This window comes from Muscardinus avellanarius (assembly GCF_963383645.1).
Source record: "Muscardinus avellanarius genome assembly, chromosome: 2".
NCBI classification, from domain to species: domain Eukaryota; kingdom Metazoa; phylum Chordata; class Mammalia; order Rodentia; family Gliridae; genus Muscardinus; species Muscardinus avellanarius.
In genome coordinates this window covers 41,106,876-41,127,093 of record NC_137787.1, presented here as the reverse complement: position 1 = coordinate 41,127,093, position 20,218 = coordinate 41,106,876, and the positions used below count along the sequence as shown (strand labels likewise).

Genomic DNA, 20,218 nt, shown 5'->3' with positions numbered 1-20,218 from the left:
CTCCTGTGAACTTATGCTGTGTGAGTAAATTCACCAAATTCAACTAAGAAAAAGAAAGGTGCCCTGAGCAATGTGTATGCACATTAAAGTTTGAAAAACATTAGCTACAAGATATAAGTATGACACTATGGCATATGCCTTTAAGTGGTGTTCACTTCATTAGCAAAAAATAAAAATTCTTTGAGCATATACAAGTTTATTCAATAGCATTCATAATGATATTTCAAAAATACAGTCTATACTATCATATTTAATATTCAATAAGATATATATATATATATATATATATATATATATATATATATATAATGTTGTTGGGGGTTTTTTTGGTACTGGAGTTCCTGGAAGCCCGTCTACCTCCGGGCTACACTCCCAGACCTATTTTTACATTTTTATTTGGAAACAGGGTCTCCTAAGCCAGCGTGTACCGCTGGCTTCGAACCTGTGCAATCCTCCTGTCTCTGCCTCCCAAGCGTGGGGATTACAAGCGTGCGCCACCATGCCCAGCTACAAAATATATATTTTAAAATATGTATAAGAGATTGAAGTAGACATTCCATTACTCCAGTGGATCATCTTACATACTCTCTAGAATGCCTGTACTCCCCATTTGGAATTTACCACCTTAGATCAAGGGTCTTATCTTAGGGCTGGACCATCTAACTCAGACCAGTGTCTTCCAGTCATCAGAGACTACCAAAAGCCATGACAAGAATAGTTCCTGCACTTAGAGGAAACACTACACATTATTACTTCATGGATGAAGCCCACCAGGATAGGAGTGGGAGAGTGGGAGTCTTGGGAAATCCATGTCCAGGAAATGCAGTCAAATAATTCAAGCCTGCTGTTTTGTGTCTTGTTTACAAACATCCTATAATTATCCGATAAGCATGAACTTTGCTTGGTTGCTTCACTTCTCAGGGCTGGGCAAGTGGAAGAGATTGGAAAAACACTGGTTAACCACGTGACTGGCTCAGAGCCAACGTGAGAAGACAGTCTTTATCATCTGGCTTAGTACAAAATATCCAGCTCTTCCCCTGTACCAGGATCTTCTTCCCCAAGAGTTGGACCATTTCAGAGGTCACTACAAGCTTAACAATTTAATTTAATCCAGTACTCTATTAAGCAGAGAATGGATTTGGCCACCTTTCCTAAATAACTCAGAATTGTAAGATCTTTGCAAAGATGACTCATCTTTGGAGGCCTGAGCTGCCATGTCAGAAGTTCAGTTACCCTGTGGAGAGGAAGCCCAGGGTGATACGTGAGAGAAGACACGTCCAGATGATTCCACCCCTGTCTGTGGAGTCACCAGCTGACAAGCCTGTCCAGCTGAGTCCAGACATCCTGAAATAGCAAAAAGCTATCCCACTAAGCCCGCCTCAATTCCTGACCCACACAACCCATGAACATAATGGAGAAGCCGTTTTTCTGCAACTAAATTTTGAGGTTTGTTAAACAGCAATAGTAACAGTCTCTAAGATTCTGTAATTTTCTCTAGTTTACTACAGAAAGACAACATTATGTTTCGTGTTCAATAGCCTTATTTATTTTCTAACTCAAGGCAACCAGGCAGTCATTGCTACATGATATATAGGAAACTTTCTAACAACAAGAATATTTATTAAACTCCATCACCATTTTCTTTGTGTACCCCCAAAGAGCCAGTTACTAGATATTTGCAGAATAATGGTGGCAGTGGTCACTTGGATGCTCCCTGAAAAGCAGATCTTTGGTTCTGTCTCCTCTCTCGTGATGTAATTGTATTTTTCCTCCTCCTTCACCTCTTCCCCTTCTCTCTGTGGCTCAGTCCAGGAACCTAAAAGCCATTCTTAGCAGCTGGTTCTTCCTTGTCCTGCACATTACATTTGATCTATCATCAAATCCTGAGTGATCTACTGCCATGATACTTCCCAAAGCAATCTGTGTCTCCCCAACTCTAATAGATAAGAGAAATCCTAGTGGGTAGGCCCCACAGAGCTCATGAGTGTGTGGGGCCTAACCCTGCGGCCTCTCCACCCCAGGCACATCCTTTCAGCCCTCATCCCCACTCTTGTCTCCCTGCTGGTCTCATAGCCCCTACTCTTCCCCTCACCATATTTCCTTCACACACACCCAGAATGACTTTCTAAATATTCACCAGAACCTTTTGTACTTAGATGAAACCCAACTCCTCACTCAGCTCAGATGGTCTGTACCTGATATCTTTTCCAACTTCGTTCTCTCTCACTTTCTCTGACTCACTCTTCTCCAGCCTCACTGGCCTTCCTTCACCTTGGGGATGTGCCACTCTCTCCCCGAGCCCCTTGGGGCCTTTGCTCATGTCTTTATACAGCTAAAACATTCCCCTATAATCTTGCCATGGGTCACTGTTTCTCATGGCCAGTCAACTCAAATGTCACTGCTACCTCAGAAAGGTCTTTCCTGGCCACCTTTAGTTCAGTAGCATAGTATGCTGCTGGTTTCCTTCAGTCTTCTTAATTCTTAAGTGTCTATTTACTCATTTCCTTTGTTTACTGCCTGTCCTTCCACTACACTGTAAGCTCCTGAATGCATGGGCCAGGACTGTGCTCACACTAATGCATGCCCAGCACCTTCTGATGTGACCACTGACTAACGATTCTCAAAGTATGGTCCCCAATGGACAGCAGCATCTCCTAGGAACGTATTCAAAAGTCTTGAAGCTCTCAAATCAGAAACCCTTGGGGTAAGGGCCAGTAGTCTGTATTCTGATAAGCCCTCCAGGATTCTGAGGTCTATTGAAGTTTAAGAACCATGGTCAGAGGCTATTCCAGAAACTCATTTATAACAGTATGTCCCAAAGTACAATCTATTGTTTTTGAGGGATAATCCTAGGTGTTGGGTTAAAATGGAGAAAGAGAATGAAAAGGAGAAAAAAAGGAAGAAGAGGAGGAGGAAGAAGAGAAAGAACTGAAGCCAAATGCCTTTGAGAAATAGGATTCAAGAAAGCTAAACTGAGTTCCTATGGACAAGAATTCTCAGAGCCTTTCACATGGCGATGTGCATTGTAAATCACTAGAACATGGAAATTTGTAGTAAAAGCACTTCCCAATTTTATTTGGCCACAGAACTTCTCCCCCACTCCCTTGTTCCCTTGTTCACCATACCCGGCTTTCTTTTATTTTTAAATGTCACATATGCTACTGTTTTAAAATATATTTATAGTTTAGTATAAAATTAATAAAAATTAGCAAATTTTTAACTTATTACATGTATTTTAAATCAATAATAAGTAATATCTTTGTGAAAGCCTGAGTCCTTATAAAGACAAACGTGAAAGGGTGAAAACCGGTGGTTATTGCAAGCGGAACTGTAAAGGAGTTTAGAGTCTTGTCCTGCAGGAGTAAGTGCAGTGAGACTCTCTGCTCAAATTGTGAACCTTCCTCTAACGAGCATCAAAGAATGAGTTTCTTGTCCAGGGCTGTGGGAGGGTCCCGGTGTTCTTCCCCAGTTTAATGGAGTGAGTGGAGATTCCCTGACGATGGAATGGCAAACTGCGCCAGTGGCTGAAAATTATTGGTCCCAGCTGACAATCAGTAACCTTGAGAAGGCTGAGCCAGCTTGGAAATAACGAGTTAAAATATTCATGCCAAACATCCAGTGTTTACTTAATCAGGGCTAATGATTAGCTTCTTAATGAAATTTTACAAGCTCGGCTGAACACAGAAAACATTTGCTTCTCTAAAAGTAAATAGGTCTGTTTGTATTGTATCAGACATCTGGAGCGCAGGAGACCCCCAGCCCTCAGGAGTGCAGAGGCACGGAGGTGCGGGGACCTCTGACCTTCCCGTGAAGATGTGGGTGGTCAAGGGAGGTGGAGCGAAAGGGAAGGTCGAAACCAAGTTTGGACACTGCAGATTTAACGCCACAGACTGACATAAATTTGGGGAAGTTGGGAAACAAAGAAGCTTGCAGATACATAGATGAGCAAAGGAGCTGGGCTAGTCCATGGTGATTCCACAGTTGTGTTTGTGGGGCTTTGGGGTGGCAGCCAACTGCAGCTATTTTGCATTTCAGGATCTTACTCAGGCTATATGTTAAAATTCAATAAAATAAAACAAAGCATCAATAAGATAGAGGAAGATGAAATACAGAATATTTAGGGCAGTGAAACTATCCAATATAATGCTATTTGGTGGGTACATGTCACTATATATTTGTGAAAATCCATAGCTTGTACAACTCCAAGAGAAAACTATAAGGTCAACTGGACTTCGGATAATAATTATGTGTTTAGTAGGAATTCTGTTGTTATAACCAATGCACACTGTTGGCGATCAGGGGGGTTTTGATGGAGGGAACATTGATGGTGGGGGAGGCTGCATTTGTATGGGGCAAGTGGTATATGGGAACTCTTTACTTCCTGCTGAATTTTGTTATAAACCTAAGATTGCTCTTAAAAATCAAGACTTTTTTTTTTAAAGATTCAGTAGAATAAAATTTCTAAAGATATTTTTAGATCCGGGAATAGTGGCACATGACTGTTAATTTCAGCACTTGGGAGGCTGAGACAGGAGAATTGCAGGTTTGAGGACAGTCATAAAATAAAAATAAATAAAAAAAAGAACTAGGAGTATAGCTCGGAGGTATAATTTCCCAGTATGCCCCCACCCATCTACACAAGATGTTTTTAGCGCTATTTAATATAAGTTTGGGAAAACATCAAATGTCCAGATCAGAAATTATTATTATCACTACCACTACTATTATTATTCTTTTAGCAGCTTGGAGAAGTATCTGACAAAGGTAGATGGTGGGCTTCCAAGCTCTCCAGCCACCCCCAACCCCTCCTCTACCCACACACTTCCTGACACTGTCTCAGAGTGCAGTCACGGATGGCTCTGCGTCCTGTCCATGCAGTGACAGACAGCTCTACTGCTTCTGCAGAAGTGTGTTGCTTTAGTTACCTCAGTTAGCCCACCTCTCACCCACCGATTATGCAATCCAGGAAGGCGTAGACCCTGTCCTGTTCATTTTTGAGAGACCCCGGACATGTGCCAGCAACACTGGTAGATGCTTGGTTAATGTCTACTGATAGAAAAGAAGTGAAATAGCCACAGTTAATAAATTTAACTCCCACATGTGTTCTAAATACTGCTTTTAAATATTTTGATAAGGCTCAAGGAAATGTGCTTTTCAAATTTATAAGAAAAAGACCAGCTTTTCAATTATTATATGGCTAGCTACACTCTGACTTTAGAAACAAGATGGTCGGAGTACAGCCCCAAGATGGATGTCCATAGGTAAAACGTAAAACCAGGTCAATCATGTGATCTTTCTAGAAAAGTTTCACATGTAGACAGGGCCTAAGTCATTATTCTACTGTCATTATTCAAAATTATGGTAGCAAACTCTTCCTTAACAGTTTCAATTATACCTACAATTGCATCTACAAAATACACAGAAGCTTTCTAAATAAAACTTTGTCCCCTAACAAGTATTCTCGGGCCTCCTGAGAAACAGCCAGTAATGGGCAAGACTGCCTAGTCATTCGGTTGATGCAAGCATGCTGTGTGTCTATCCATCTACCTGCCTACCTGCCAATCTATTTGTCTGTCTGTCTGTCTATCTTGCTTCCCAAATAAAATGCATACCTCCTCAAACACTGAGTGTCCCCTAATTGAGAGGGACAGGTCAAAAGATGAAGAGTCAACCCAGCATGTGCTTTTTAAGTCAGGGAAAAGGCACGCATAAAAAGAAAGTGAGGACACAAGATGTAAATCAACATGAAACACGGACAACAAAAGACAGGACCTCTGTGAGCTGTAGGGAAAACACAAAGTATATGTTTCACCACACTTGTGAGCTGCAATTTATTACACACTACAATGTCTCCTTCTCCCTCCTGCTCCCAAAGAAAGAGATATGCTGTCTTAGTAATGTTCCATCCCCACATGCTTGGCAAAGCAGAACAAAGGTCACGATTATATGATTCCTTCAAATCCTTTTCTGAGAAAACATAGATTGACTAAGAAAGTGTACAGGAAAGTATATGGGATACTAGCCTTTGTGCTGTATGGATAATAGGTATTTAATAAGTGTTTCATTAGTGAATGAATGTATATGAGGTTACTTTATGACAATACTACATAAATTTTTATTTTTATTTTATTATTGTTGTTATTATTATTATTTTGTAATCAGAACAATCCCTAGGTCACAGAAGGCTTTCGCACACCATGGCAAAGATTATAAGTTTATCCTGACACTTCTCTTTCTTTCATGATAGAAAACCTGATTTTCAGCTGAGTTCATGACCACCTGATATGGTTCTGAACGATATATAAGCAATCACGTTCTTGGTGGAAGAGTCCTTAAAGAAAAGGAGCATATGCTTCTTCTGCCTTCCTCCTTCCTGCTACCTGGGATTGGGATGTGATGGTTGGAGCCTAAATGGCCATTTAGGGCAGGAAGATGGAAGCCATGTGTCAAAGACGACAACACAAAAGGAAAGAGACTGGGTCATGACACCAGGGAGTCGTGCTAGTCCAAGACAGCCCGCCTCGGGGCTTGTTGTACATGGGAAATAAATAAACTTGTATTTCACTCCAAATACTAAGTTCTATTCAAATAAATTTCCATTTTGTTAAAAATAATATTTTACTTTTTATGTCAAATGTAGCAAACCTCATCCTAACATAGATGTACATCATCTCCCTAACCACAACCTCTGAAAAGATTATTACCATGTCCATTTTAATGAGCTGAGGCCAGAGGAGGATAATCAGCTTGCTAGGACACACAGAACCCAAGACGCCTGTCTCTGAGCCAACTCCAGGGCTCTTTTCCCTAAACACATAGTTGCATGTTAGTGCAAGAGATAGGGATTATTTATCAATAAATAAAACATGTCAAGTGGGGATACAGAGGTTTGGCAGTGGCAGCATTACATCCAAAACTCTGAATGGGGAACATGTCAAAGTAGGAAGAGTCAAGAAGAGGTTTCAGAAGGGGGAATAAAGGAGGAGAAGACAGCCTATGCTATACTCAGGATGACTTCAGAAAATGCAAATACATACTGTACTAGACCACCAGGAATATCCCTTGAAGCAGAAAGTTAGCAAGTGACTGACTGTAACCAGCCATGCAACTCCTAGTTAAAAATAAAAAAAAATCTCACCACTCAACAGGCTTCTATCCTAACCGAATAACATACACATTTAGTGTCTTCACATATTTTTCTTTTGAATTCCATGTTCCAATGTTGTAATAATAATACATCTACAGAACTACAGATCAAAGGCCCACCGGCTGTCATAATTTTATAGTCACTTAACATTTAAAGCCTACAGTGATGTGTCCTTGGTAAAAATCAAAGCTGGATCAAATAATTGACCTAAAATATGCCTCATAGTCTTTCATGTAAGCGTGGTCTTGAAGAATAGCCCGGCCATGTGGCTATCTCTGCCCAATTCAATTGAGAAATATAAGAGATCACTTTTCTACAAAATTTTTAAAATTTTTTTCTGATTATAAGTATACTGTCACTGTAAAAGAAATTGAAAATAAAGGGTGTCTGGAAAGTATTCCCTAATTTTATTAGCCTAATCAAAATTAGTATTTCTTTTTATATAACTTATGATATGAAATGTGGTTTCTATACTAAAGTAAAAAGATACCAGATTTTATGATTTTGCTATCTAGAATCTTACCCATACCCACTTATATCTTCAATATTAAAGAAGAGGTCCCCCTGAAAGCTCCCTCATTGGAGAATGTTAGTTTTCCATCACTGGTACCAAATACCCAAATAATAAGGTAAGAGGAGGAAAGATTTATGCTGTTCCATGTTCGGGGGTTCCAGTCCAGGGTTGGCTGACTCCGTGTAGGCCTGTGGCGAGGCAGAGCATCATGCTAATCATAGCTGTTTAACTCATGCCAGCCAAGACGCAGGAGGGGGACAGGGACAAGACAAATATACTCTTCCAGGGCATGCCCCCAGTGAGGCGCCTCCAACAACTAGGCTTCAATCTCTAGAGTTTCCCCAGCCTCCCAACAGTGCCACCAGACATGAACCCCTAATGGAGTAATCTCCTGATGAAGTCAGAGCCCTCACGATCCAGCACTTCTACGATGGAGGCCAGGGCCTCAGCCCACCAGCCTTTATGGAGAACATTCCAGATCCACGCCATAACAAAAGACGGTAGAAGGAAGGAACTCCACTGAGATGGCAGCAGCTCGTTCCAGCACCACTTCCTCCGGCCCCAGCCCACACCAGGAGAAAGGTCCTTACAGAGAGAAGACGGGCACACCGCTGTGCTTGTCTCTGGGGGTCACAGTGCTGGGCCGCTGAAGTATGATCTGCCTTTACTCAAACAATTACAATGAGTGCACGTCAAAAGTCATATCCTTAGGCTAAATATAAGCAGCTGCGGGAGTTGGGTTCTTAGCTTCTGTATGTTTGTTTATATAAGTTGGTTTTGACATTTATAAGTATAAAACATAATTGTTATAAAAATGTCTAATAATGTAAAAAGGAACAAGAGTAAAATTAAACATATGAATATTCACATTCAACTGTAACTAACCCTTTGGAGAAGAGTCCTCTGGACCTCTGATACACAAGCACATGATATATGCTGTTTAACAACTGATTCACTAAAAATATATCTCGTATGACTACAATGCACCAATTTAAAATTTTTAAATAAAAAATAAAAACATATCTCAAAGATATTTCCTTTCAGTAAGTATATTTAATAAATAAAAATTAATATAAATCACTGTTTTTAAATACAGCATGATATAACCACCAAAACATGTAATATAATATAGCCTATGGGTTATTTCCAATTTCTTCTTATTATAAACTACATGGCAGCAAACATCTTCTTGCATATATAACTGGCCAAATATTTTCTTCAAAGTAAACTCCTTAGCATGGTGCTGCTGCGCCAAAGGGTGTGAATAGCTATATACTGATACAAGCCACCAAACTGCCCTCCAAAGGGGCTCCAATCACACACTCCCTAAGAAGCTTTCAGAATGGTTGCTAAAATCAGATTTTCATCTTAGCTGATCTCATGGGCAAAGAATGATACCAAATGCTTATCTGTTTTGAATTCTTAGATTTCAGGAGAGGTTGAAACCGGATAGTTTTTCATATATTTTTTAGCTATTTATATTTTTCTTTTTTTTTTTCTTTTTTTTTTTCTTTTTTTTTTTTTTTTTTTTGGTGGTACTGGGAATAGAACCCAGGGGACTTCTACCTCCGGGCTATAATCCCAGACCTATTTTATATTTTATTTAGAGACAGGGTCTCTTAAACTAGCTGAGGCTGGCTTCGAACCTGCACAATCCTCCTGTCTCAGCCTCCCAAGCGCGGGGATTACAGGCGTGTGCCACCACGCCCGGCTCTATTTATATGTTTCTTTTGGTAAGCGGCCTTGGTGTATCCTTTGCCCATTTCTCTATTGGGTGTTTATCTTTTCCGAAATAATTTTCAAGTATTCTTTATATGTTAGGAATATTAATACTCTTCACATATATACTGTACATATTTTCAATTTATCTCTTAACCTCATTTCTGGCGATTTAATAAGGATTTAATAAGCTATAGTCTAATATATTCAGCCAGGCATGGTGGTACAGCCTTGTAATCCCAGTACTTGGAAGACTGAGACAGGAGGATTGCAGGTTGGAGGCCAGCCTCAGCTACTTAGTGAGGCCCTGTTTCAAAGTAAGAAAATAAAATGGGCTGAGAATGTAGTCCAGAGGAAGAATGACCCTGGGTTTAACCCACCTGGGCCAAGGGAAAAAAGCAATAGGCTAACGTATTAAAGACAAACACCTCAGACAACCACTTTCGCCATGAGGGTTCACCTTTGCTCTTATGCTTGGAGAGTCTTCCTCGTGCCAACATTGCAAAAATATCCCCCTTTGTTGCATTCCACTACTTTCACCTAGATCTAGGATTTATCTTGGCATAATGAATTAAGTAAAGATTCAGCTCTGTGTGTTTATATCTAGCTAATCAGTTGTCTCAACACTATTTGTTCAACAATCTATCTCAGCCCAGGTGATTTAAAATGCTTCTCTTTGTCTTATATCAGATTCCTATTAGAATTCTGGACTCTCCAGTCTATCCCACTACTTTGTCTATTTCTGTGCCAGTAACATACTGTCTTGATTAGTATAGTTTTGTTATTTTCTTTAATGTATTTTGTGATGTTCTCCCTCATTGATTTTCTTCTTCAAGGTTTTCCTGGTTAGTCCCACAGGTTTAGTCCTCAAGATACAGTTTAGAATGCCTTGATCAAGTTTCCCAACTCAGCTCCTACTACCCAATCCAACTGCACTGAACTTATAAATTAACTTCAGACAATTGCCATCACGGGTTGTTGTCATCTTGTCATCTAAGAATAATGCACCTCATTTATTCACTTTATACATCTTCCCTCCAAATTTAATAACTAAGTATGAAGAAAACATACCCTGTATGTTTACCTTCTTAAGCCAGTTACAATGCATATATTTTAATTGCTAGATTTTTGTCTGTGTGCTGTAAAAAAAAAAAAAAGCCTAGCAATTGCAACATAATACTAATATAAGGCCATCACACTTGGAATGTTTCCATAGCTCCGAACACCCATGTCTACCATGAGAAAGCTGTAAATCATATACCACTATAAAACCTCTCCCTTTCAGAGCCAGCCTCCACAGCCTGTCCTGGAGAAATCAGCCCCCCCACCACCACTGAGCACCCTCCATAGGACAAGGAGAAATGATGATAACCAAACCTGACTTTGCACAGGTTCTGTGGTTGTGAAGTCACATCCCTGCCACCCTGAACAGGGTGGCAGGGGTGTGCCTGGAGTTCATGAATAATTCTCTGCAGGACACAGGTCATAGTTTTCAAGCCACAGCCCCATATCCTAGGCAAGGTCCAATCAGGGAAGTGGCGGGGGAGGGTGACAGCATTGCCAGGGCAGAATCCTCAGGACCCAAAGCACCATTCCAGAACTATGAAGGAACCACCAGCGTCCCTCCCTCCCTCCCTCCCTCCCCTTGCTCCTGACTAGAAACACAGACAGGCCTCTGCTCTCCCCAGGACATTGGGCCTGCAGTTTGGGACCACAGCATTGGTGTCCAGATGCAGGTGACCATAGAAACCTCGGCTGCTGGATGTTTGCTGTTCTCGTCCACAGTTAGCAGATCGGTGGCCTACATGCTGGATTTGGCTGGCAGATGTGTTTTCTTTGGCTTGCGCACTGCTGGATCCTTTTATGGAGCCAGCACTTAACAATTTTGAGATTTCCTGTATTCTCTCTTAAAAACTAAAGTCTGGGCCACACTGCTCCTGCATTCCTGCATAACACCTGAAGAAAACTGGGTGTCTCATCACACCCACAACCAGGCTCTTCCATCACCTAGGGGACCTGAGTTTGCAGCCCTCTCTGGCAGCTTCCTATTCCCAACCATCTCTGATACATGTTTAGCCATAGGATGCCTAGGTCTCTAGGCTGGCACAACTTCTCAGGTCTTCATTCCCATATCAAATTCCTCATTTACAAAGAAAACTGAAGCAAGAATGTGTGTGTGTGTGTGTGTGTGTGTGTGTGTGTGTGTATACATATCTATATGTATATATAATACACTTAATAATCTAGAAAAATAGAATACAGAGCTAGGATACAGAGTTTGTATTTTATATGTTTAAGGAAGTTTGACATCAAAGGATCAAGCAGAGAAAATTTTAGAGAAGATAATAAATTGATCACTCTAAGTCCTTTGGGTAGAGCTATATTGAGCCCTTGTGGGTGGATTTTTAAAATATATTCTATTTTTTAAAGAAATAATATGATAGGCATACACATAAATCACAGGCCTACTACTGTTAATTTGTCTTATTTCTTTCAAAAGTCCCCTCCTTATTCCATGTCAGTGTCTTTTTCTCACTTGGCTCTTGAGACCCCTGAATTCATTGCTGAAGTCAAGAACTGCAGCAGAATTGTTTCCCCTTCTGTTCACTGTAACTTCTTCTCTGAGATGAGCTTGGCTTTCCCCTCGAGGCTTACTCCACTACACTCCCACAGCATCCCCTCCTGTCCTGGAATTGAAGAGGGTGAGCAAAACGCATCCATAGAGTTGGGTCAAACCCTAATACAGCAAATAGCAAACATTAACTCCTTGACAAAAATTATTTTGTTACATAGAATAGACAGTTTAGGATAATCAACTTTGGAACAACTCAACTATAAAAAGACATTGAAATAAAATTGTGCATGTATGGGGTATTAGACAATGTTGAGGAATAATTATTAATTTTATGTTGTACAATACTTTGTGTGTGTGTGTGTGTGTGTGTGTGTGTGTGTGTGTGTGTGTAATACTTCTTTGGGGGGGGGGTTGGACCCAGGGACATTCTACCTCCAAGACACACTCCCAACCTATTTTATTTTTATTTGGAAACAGGGTCTCACTAAGTTGATGTGAGCACCACTGAGTTGCTAAGACTGGTTTTGAACCTGAGATCCTCCTGCCTCAGCTTCAAGTACTAGGATTATAGGTGAATGCCACTGCTTCCAGCTAGTAATACTTTTTGAAAAGAAATAAGTACCATGGGTTTGCTATCACGTGGGGGCTCACAAATCTTGGAATTGTAGTCTTTCACAATTGGAAAAGACTTTAAACATCGCCCAGTCTGGGCATGGGAAAGAGGTTTCAATTTACATGCCAACTCCATTTAATAGTGCTATCCTGAGAAGACATTCTGGTCTCTAAGACTCAAAGGAAGAAAAGTGTGATGAATTAGTGATGTTTCCCAAGGGCAGGAGACAGAAGAATGGAGCTGTCTCTGTCTTTCAGGGAGCATATTACCTGTGGAGTCAACTCATTACTTCTTTAGACAGCTCTATTACTTTTTATCTTTTACCTAAAACCTTGTTTTCTATAGCTTACAACTACATCATGTAATGCCATGTTTAGTTCCAGTGTCACTTGACAATGTCAACTTGAACCATTTAGGACACGTCTTCTTCTCTCCTTTCCAAGTCTAAAGCACCACCAGTTTCTTCAACTGCTTGTCACATGCAGGTCCATCCTCATTTCATCACTCAGCATGGACAGGGGCCAACTTGTCTCTGTCCCTATTACTGTGGGCACAGTTAGACTGTCCTCTTGATATCTGTCGGTCATAACATAATCCTGAAAATGTCTTTACTGAGTTCAAAGTTTTATTTTCAGGATCTCTACATCCTAAATTTTGGAAAATTTAAATTCAGACGCTATTCTCTACTCTGAGCTCACTTTGCTTATCTGGATGGAGGCTTCTAAAATCCCTCTAGTTATCAGCCACATCTGGGTCAATTTCAGTGAATTCCTTGGGATGTGTAACTGTCACCCCCCCCCATTTCTAGGCCCTGGAGCACCACAGCCATAGAAAGTACAAAATCCTGATGCTCACTGGCTCCTCAAATCAATCTACACAACTCCTGACTTTACAGCTGAAACCTGATCAGCACTGACCAAGCCAGATGCATCCTCTAATCAACAATAAGTCCTCACTAGGAACAATAAAATACAAGCCACCGCATGTTGGCTCAACATAGGCAGTAAAGTAGGGCTGAGTCATTCACTCAACATAGGTGGGCTCCTTGGCTGGGTTGAGGTAGTAGAGAAGACAGTGGAAAGGAAGAGAGCTGGAACAACTGAATGCAGGAAGCAGTAGGTACAGAAGGGCAGGTGGAATTGGAGCATAGAGAAGTGAGAAAGGCAGAGAGGATAAAATAAATCCCAATGGGTTGAGTTGTTTATTTAGCTTAGTTGAAGCATGGGGTTCATTAATACAATTAGTGAGAAAGAAAGTGTGGAAAAACACAGAGAGGGCAGCTGGATGAGATTGCCTTCTCCATCGGGGTCAGCTAATCAAAGAGTGACTTACAGAACATGTGGCCCATCAAAAGGTGGGAGGGAAAAAAGGAAAAGTGAAAAAAGTCAGATCCTGGGATAGGAACCAATAGTTAGGGAGTTGGGGGTGTAACTCAGTGGGAAAGCACGGGCCTGAAGCTCCGGGTTCAACCTCCAGCACCAAGCAAACAAACAAACAAAAAAGAATACTTAGGTGAATAAATGGAAATGAGGAGAGAAAAGCAAAGGCTGCGAAAGGAAGGGGAAGTAGAAAGCAGACGAATACTGCCTACCAAGAAACAGATGGCTCTTTCACTATTTTATTTTCCTTCCCTGACTCTTAAGTGTCTGGTTTTTAGCCTCTTCTCTCTCCTGAAACTCACTTCCAGGGTTAGACTCCTGATCCCTGGCCTCTTCCACTTCTCTTGGCCCTTTGTGAACAACCACTTCCCCTGAATGACCTAATTCACTGCCAGAAAAATAGTTAATCTGATCCCCAAGGAAGAGCGTGACCTTAAGAGGACAGGTCAGCATCCCTCACACGCTGGTCAGCGCGTGGATCGGTGATCTCAACACAGCTTACTGGGCAGGAGGAGGGAAGGGTAAGGGAGTACAAGGAGGTGCAGGTGGAACTAAAGGGCTGTGGGCCTCAAAGGCCATAAGACCGACCTGGGGGACCCGGACCCTCCTTGACATTGCCACGGAGTCCTTCAAGCATTCAACCTCTCATTTATTCATTTGTCCTTCTCCCCACCCTCTCCTGCTGCCACACCTCTAGCTGCTCACAAATACAAAGCAAATTCCTACTCCAGGTCTCAGTCCACACATCCCTTGGAGCTCACAATCAACCTACCCCAACAAAGTGCCCTGGACTTCCCACTTTCAAGAAGAATCACAGTGTGATTTCTCCTTTCTTGACTTCTCTGTCATGTTGTAAACTCCACGAGGTGAAAAGCTGTATCCCTAGCAATCAGCACAGAGTCGCAACTCAGTAGATACTGTGGAATGAGTAAGACACTCCACAGACAAGTGGTATTACTTGACTTCCCTAGAATTCTGTAAGACCAAATGCTAATGTGCACAAGATTTCTAACTATTCACCAAAACCCATGCTCTCCAGCACGTTGGGGCACACCACCAGCTAACTTCCCACCCTCCCTTGTAGTTAGGTGAGGTGTGTGACAGAGCTGTGGTGAATGTGGTGTGAGAAGCAACAAAGGCCACTTCCAAGCCGGCCCAGAAAATCCCTGCCATGCTGTTTCTCCCCACCGCTCCTACAGAGACCTCAGAAGCCACCTGTTGTCACCTGGTACTTTATGTGGAATCGCACAACTTCTCTACTCTGTTCCTAAGAGAATGAAACTCCATGTATAATACCTCCACCCAGGGTCTGTGTGATACAGCTGTTAACCTATCGAGCAATGCAGTGATACAACCAGGTTGCCATTAAAGCTAAGCACTCTGAACCTTTACCAGGCACCAAATGTTTGCCATTTTCCTGAGAAGAAATAAAGGCCACTCAGAGGCCAGTATGATCCTCCCTGGTGTATGACTGGACACACGCTCTGTTTGCTCATGATGGTCAGGAGAGGACAGTAACCTCGTCTTGGGCTTGCCTGGGCTTGGCCCACAGCCACCAGAGAGGCAGGGTGAATTCCCGTGGTGTCAGGGAGTGGACAGCCAGCTCTCTTGCCTGGATCCTGCCCAGAAGTACAGGTCACATCTCACAGGCTCTGGACCAAAGCCCAGCTGCCTTCTCGGTAGTCTGTCCCTGACTCCATCTGTGCTTACCTTGCAAAAATGTTACATCATGCACTTGTTTTCCGTACCAGCTGGGGAGAAGCCAATAGCCTTTTCAAAAACCTACATGAACCTGCACTGCCATGAACATGGCCACAACAGACTAACTGCCTTTGTGGTGTGTGTGTGTGTGTGTGTGTGTGTGTGTGTGTGTGTGTGTGTGTGTGTATTTGGTACTGGAGATTGAATCCACAGGCATTCTACCTCTGAATTATGCCCTCAACCCTATTTTATTTTTTATTTTTAAACAGAGTCTCACTTAGTTGCTAAGACTGGCCTTGAATCTGCCATCCTGTTGTCTCAGTCTCCTAATTTCTGAGATTGTTGGTGTGGGCCACTGTGTCCAGCTAAAACCTGCCTTTGGAGTACAGTATTCATCGGCCAGAGAAAGAAAACCCTTCAACCTCATTGTCTTTCCATGGTGAAGCTCCTCTTACCCTAAAGATGCACTTGACACTAGGACTTGAGAGCGCTCCTCCCCAGGGACGCGAGGAGCCCAATGGAGGACTTAGGCTGAGAGAATTAGTGGCACAGACGGCAAGTAATTGCTTGTTCCATTGGCTCTGGGAAACTATTAAAAGGGTAAATTACTGACTAATTCTTTTGCCCGTTCTTTATTAAGGGTTGATCTGTTTATTTAAAAAAATTTCCAGATCCAGTGGTTCTTAATCTTTTGGGGATCACCAACCCTTTTAAGAATTTAATGAAACACCTTGACCCTTTTCATACAAAAATATAGAAGGTACACAGGTGCATACATCTATACAATTTTAGGAGGTACAGATGCCTAATTCAACTATTTGTCCCAGGTTCACAGACCCCTAGGGCAGAAGCCAGTTAACTTTTTCTGTAAAGGACTAGAAAGTATGATTTTTGGTTTTGCAAGTCATGTCCAGTCTCCGTCACAACTGCTCAGCTCTGCTGCTGCAGTCGAAAAGCATGGCATGTTCCAACAAAACTTTATTTATGGACACTGAAATTTGAATTTCATACCATTTCCAGATATTGCAAAAGATTATTCTTCTTTTGTCTTTTATTTCTTCAATCATTTAAAAAAGTAGAAAGCATTCATAGCATGGAGAGCATGTACTCATCACCTTGGAAAAGTAAATGCATCTACCACTAATTTCTCATTGAAATTTAGCATATCCTTTGCTTATGAATGCATACATCAAACCACAAGGTTACCAGTAGTAATCTGAATATGGTCACTAGTAGACACTGCAGGCAAGTTCCTATCACCTCAGATTTGTGATAGGTGGCTCAAAATGTTGATTATTCTCATTATCTTTACATATTATGGTCATTATGAGATCTTCTGTAACTTGTTTAAATGTATTGATAAGGAAGTATATATATTATTATATCAAAATTTTTCAATATTTTGATTACATATTTTAGTATAATTGATTTCCCTTATCCTCAAATTTTATTGTATGAATTTAAAAAGCAGTATTCTCGGACAGGTGTGCTAGCACACGCTTGTAATCCCAGAGCACTGGAGGCTGAGACAGGAGGATTGCACAGGTTCAAAGCCAACCTCAGCTACTTAGTGAGGCTCTCAGCAACTTAGTGAGACCCTGTTTCCAAATAAAGTACAAAATAGGTCTGGGAGTGTAGCTCGGAAGTAGAAGGCCCCTGGGTTCCACCTCCAGTACTATCAAAAACATTTTTAAAAGGCAGTATTCTAAGAAGTAGTATAGAGCTCCCACTACTTACTAACAGGGTCCACAGTACAAAAACGGTTAAGAGCCCTAGACCACAGCATCTCTTACCAGCGCGTTCACATCTTCTGTTTTGTGGATGAGCATTCGTATCTCCTCCGGATCACCACTGAAGATTGCTTGGACGAGTGGCGGCTGTAAACACAAGAGAACAGAAATTAGGATGGAACAAATACATTGGATTGCATTCAGAGGCAGACAGCAAAAAGAGAATTTGTTCCCCATAAGTTTATTCAACAATTATCATTTTGCAGACAAAAACAAATATGGCTCAGACATGCCCTCCCCAGAAGTCTAGCAGAAAAGCTATTTACATAAAGAACTATAGTACAACCTGAGTGCTGTGTTAGACTAACCTGGGGTGATGGGCTACAGTGAATGGAACTGCCTTTCATAGGCCCTTAAGTTCCCTTTCAGGGAAACTACCAAAAATGTGGTGGTTTTGTGTGTCTAGTGTCCGTTTATAGACTTCATTGTATCCCCTTAAATTTATATGTTAAAGCCCTAACACTAAATATGACTGTGCTTGGAGATAAGATCTTTAAGTAGACAATTAAGATTACATGAAGTCAGCCTGTTTCAAAATAACAAAAAAAATATAGGGTTGGGGGTGTAGCACAGAGATAGAACGCTCCTGGGTTCAATCCCCAATTCCACAAAAAGAAAAGCAAACAGTCATCGACCTGGTGACTGGTGTGTGTGGTCCAAGGAGGGAAAGTGGCCTCAGAAGACTGATGCTGGGTTTGCCCCACATGGTGAAGGATCCTATTCACACACTGAGCCCATTTCCCTTGTGTAATCTGGGGGTGCACAAAATCATCATTGCCCATTGTTATTATAATTACATGAGATAATATTAGGAGAAAACTTCTGTAACCATGCAACTCAGCACAAATAATAAAGGCTCTTTTTAAGAAATGTTTCACAATGCCAGTATAGCATATTTGACCATTTTCCCCAAAAAATTTCAAAATCCTTGGCAATTTTACACACACTGAGAAACGTGCATGCACACACATTGACTTACAACTATTGGAGATATTTTGGTCCTGGTAGGTGATTAGATCACACAGTCCCCCAGATTTACCTCATGATAAGAATCATCCCAAATGCTTATTTTCTGGGGATTCTGATTCTGGAGAAAAGGAACTATGAATGTAGATTTTCAACAACTCACCACCTTCTTTTTAGCAGCAAACATGGCCTCAGGCAAAACCATTAGTATCATTTATGTGGCCTCCCCTGTTCTGGCTACTTGGGAATCTGAGTTCACATTTTCCCTGTAAACCTTTTTGACTTGCCTTTTGCCTTGCTTGCAGGTTTTGATGGTGTTTCTTGTTCCTTTGAGGGACCAATTTAAACAATATCAGTAGGGTACAGTAAGATTCCTTGAGGAAATACTATGTAAAACACATCAAACTCCAGATGAATATTTCAGCATGCCAGAAATTTGTCTATAGGTTTCTCCTCTATCAAGAAAGCTTCCCGTAAATGGAGAGATGTACCTCCACCCCTCAGATGCTCTTGCAAGTTTTCTATATGCCAAAGTATAAGTGTAGTCTCTGCCAACAAACTACAGAGCAGGAAAGACATCTTGAAAAGAAGACAAGTTTTTTACTGGTGTCTTAGCTGGCTGCTCTGCCTGGAGACAAGGAGGTCTTTCCTCATTCCTGCTGACTACCAGCTCACCAAGTCTCCAACCAAATTTGGTTTATCTGTTTCATAATTCTCTGCTCTGGTCATGGCCAAGTGCTCATGTGTGCATTTCTGCCTTTTTGAACTTTAAAAAAAAAAAACAATAACAAATCCCAACAACCACAGGATGACAGGACTTTAGTGTTAAATCAACATTGGTCAATCAACAGTTGAGATCCTTGAGAAGACGAGGTTCTCAGGTGCAAACCCATCCCAGTCATTGGCGCACCACTGGTCAGTCACTTTAAGGTGAGCAAAGTCTGTCACTCATGAGTGTAAGGAATGCAGCAGACATTCTGAAAAGCAATGTGAAATCCTGTGCCATCCTGCTCTATCCCACCTGGGAAACAAGTCTTTCATTTGTCCAGTGTATCCATAATGCATATGCTACCTGCCCACAAGTCACTTAGTAGCTACCTCAGTTATCAGATTGACTGTCACAGGATCACAGTACTTGTATCCAAGTATTCTTTAATTATTAATGGCTCCAAAGCACAAGAGGAGAAATTCTGGCAACTCTAGTAAAGTATTTTATTTTATTTATTATAATTATTTTATTTTATCATTATTAATATCTTACTATACCTAATATATAAGTTAAATTTTATAGTAAGTATGTGTGTATAGGAAAAATATAGTCTATATAAAGTTTTAGGCATCCACTAGCAGTCTTGGAATGTATCCTCTCCCGATAAGGAAAGACTAATGTATTTTCTTTTTAAGTTTCACACATTTCAACTCCAGCATATACAACACAGGATGCTTTGTAGGTAATGAAGTTCAATAAACACAAAATCATAGGAGTCTAAACTGTGAAAAGCAATGGTGGCAAGACTCTTAAGAGAGGCGCCAGTTACTTCAGCTTCAACTGCTAGAATTTTTTTTAGAATGCTTAACACCTATAAACTGGAAATGACTGCTAAGCACGGCAAATACTGGCATAATCTCTTTAGATTCAGAAGGCAGCAGGATACTTCCTGGGCCTAATTTACCAATGGCACAAGTGAGACTTACTGGGATGGGACTTTTGTCCTTGTCTTTCAATATCACCAGCTACCAACCCCCTCCCATCTTTCTCAGGAAGTTGAATGGCTACTTCTAGAGGTGACTGTCTGTCAGGCTGATAGCACTTG

The 20,218-nt window shown here is 41.2% G+C and overlaps 1 protein-coding gene across 1 annotated transcript in view; it reads right to left on the bottom strand.

The window, feature by feature from the left end:
* The window catches only part of ANKRD44 (ankyrin repeat domain 44), a gene marked incomplete at both ends in the record, with an annotated part of 322,519 nt that overhangs the window by 197,482 nt on the left and 104,819 nt on the right, over positions 1 to 20,218 (bottom strand). The window contains one exon of the mRNA XM_080689357.1: positions 17,442 to 17,525. Within this exon, the coding sequence (XP_080545483.1) occupies positions 17,442 to 17,525 (84 nt within the window). The remainder of the gene's footprint in view (positions 1 to 17,441; positions 17,526 to 20,218) is intronic.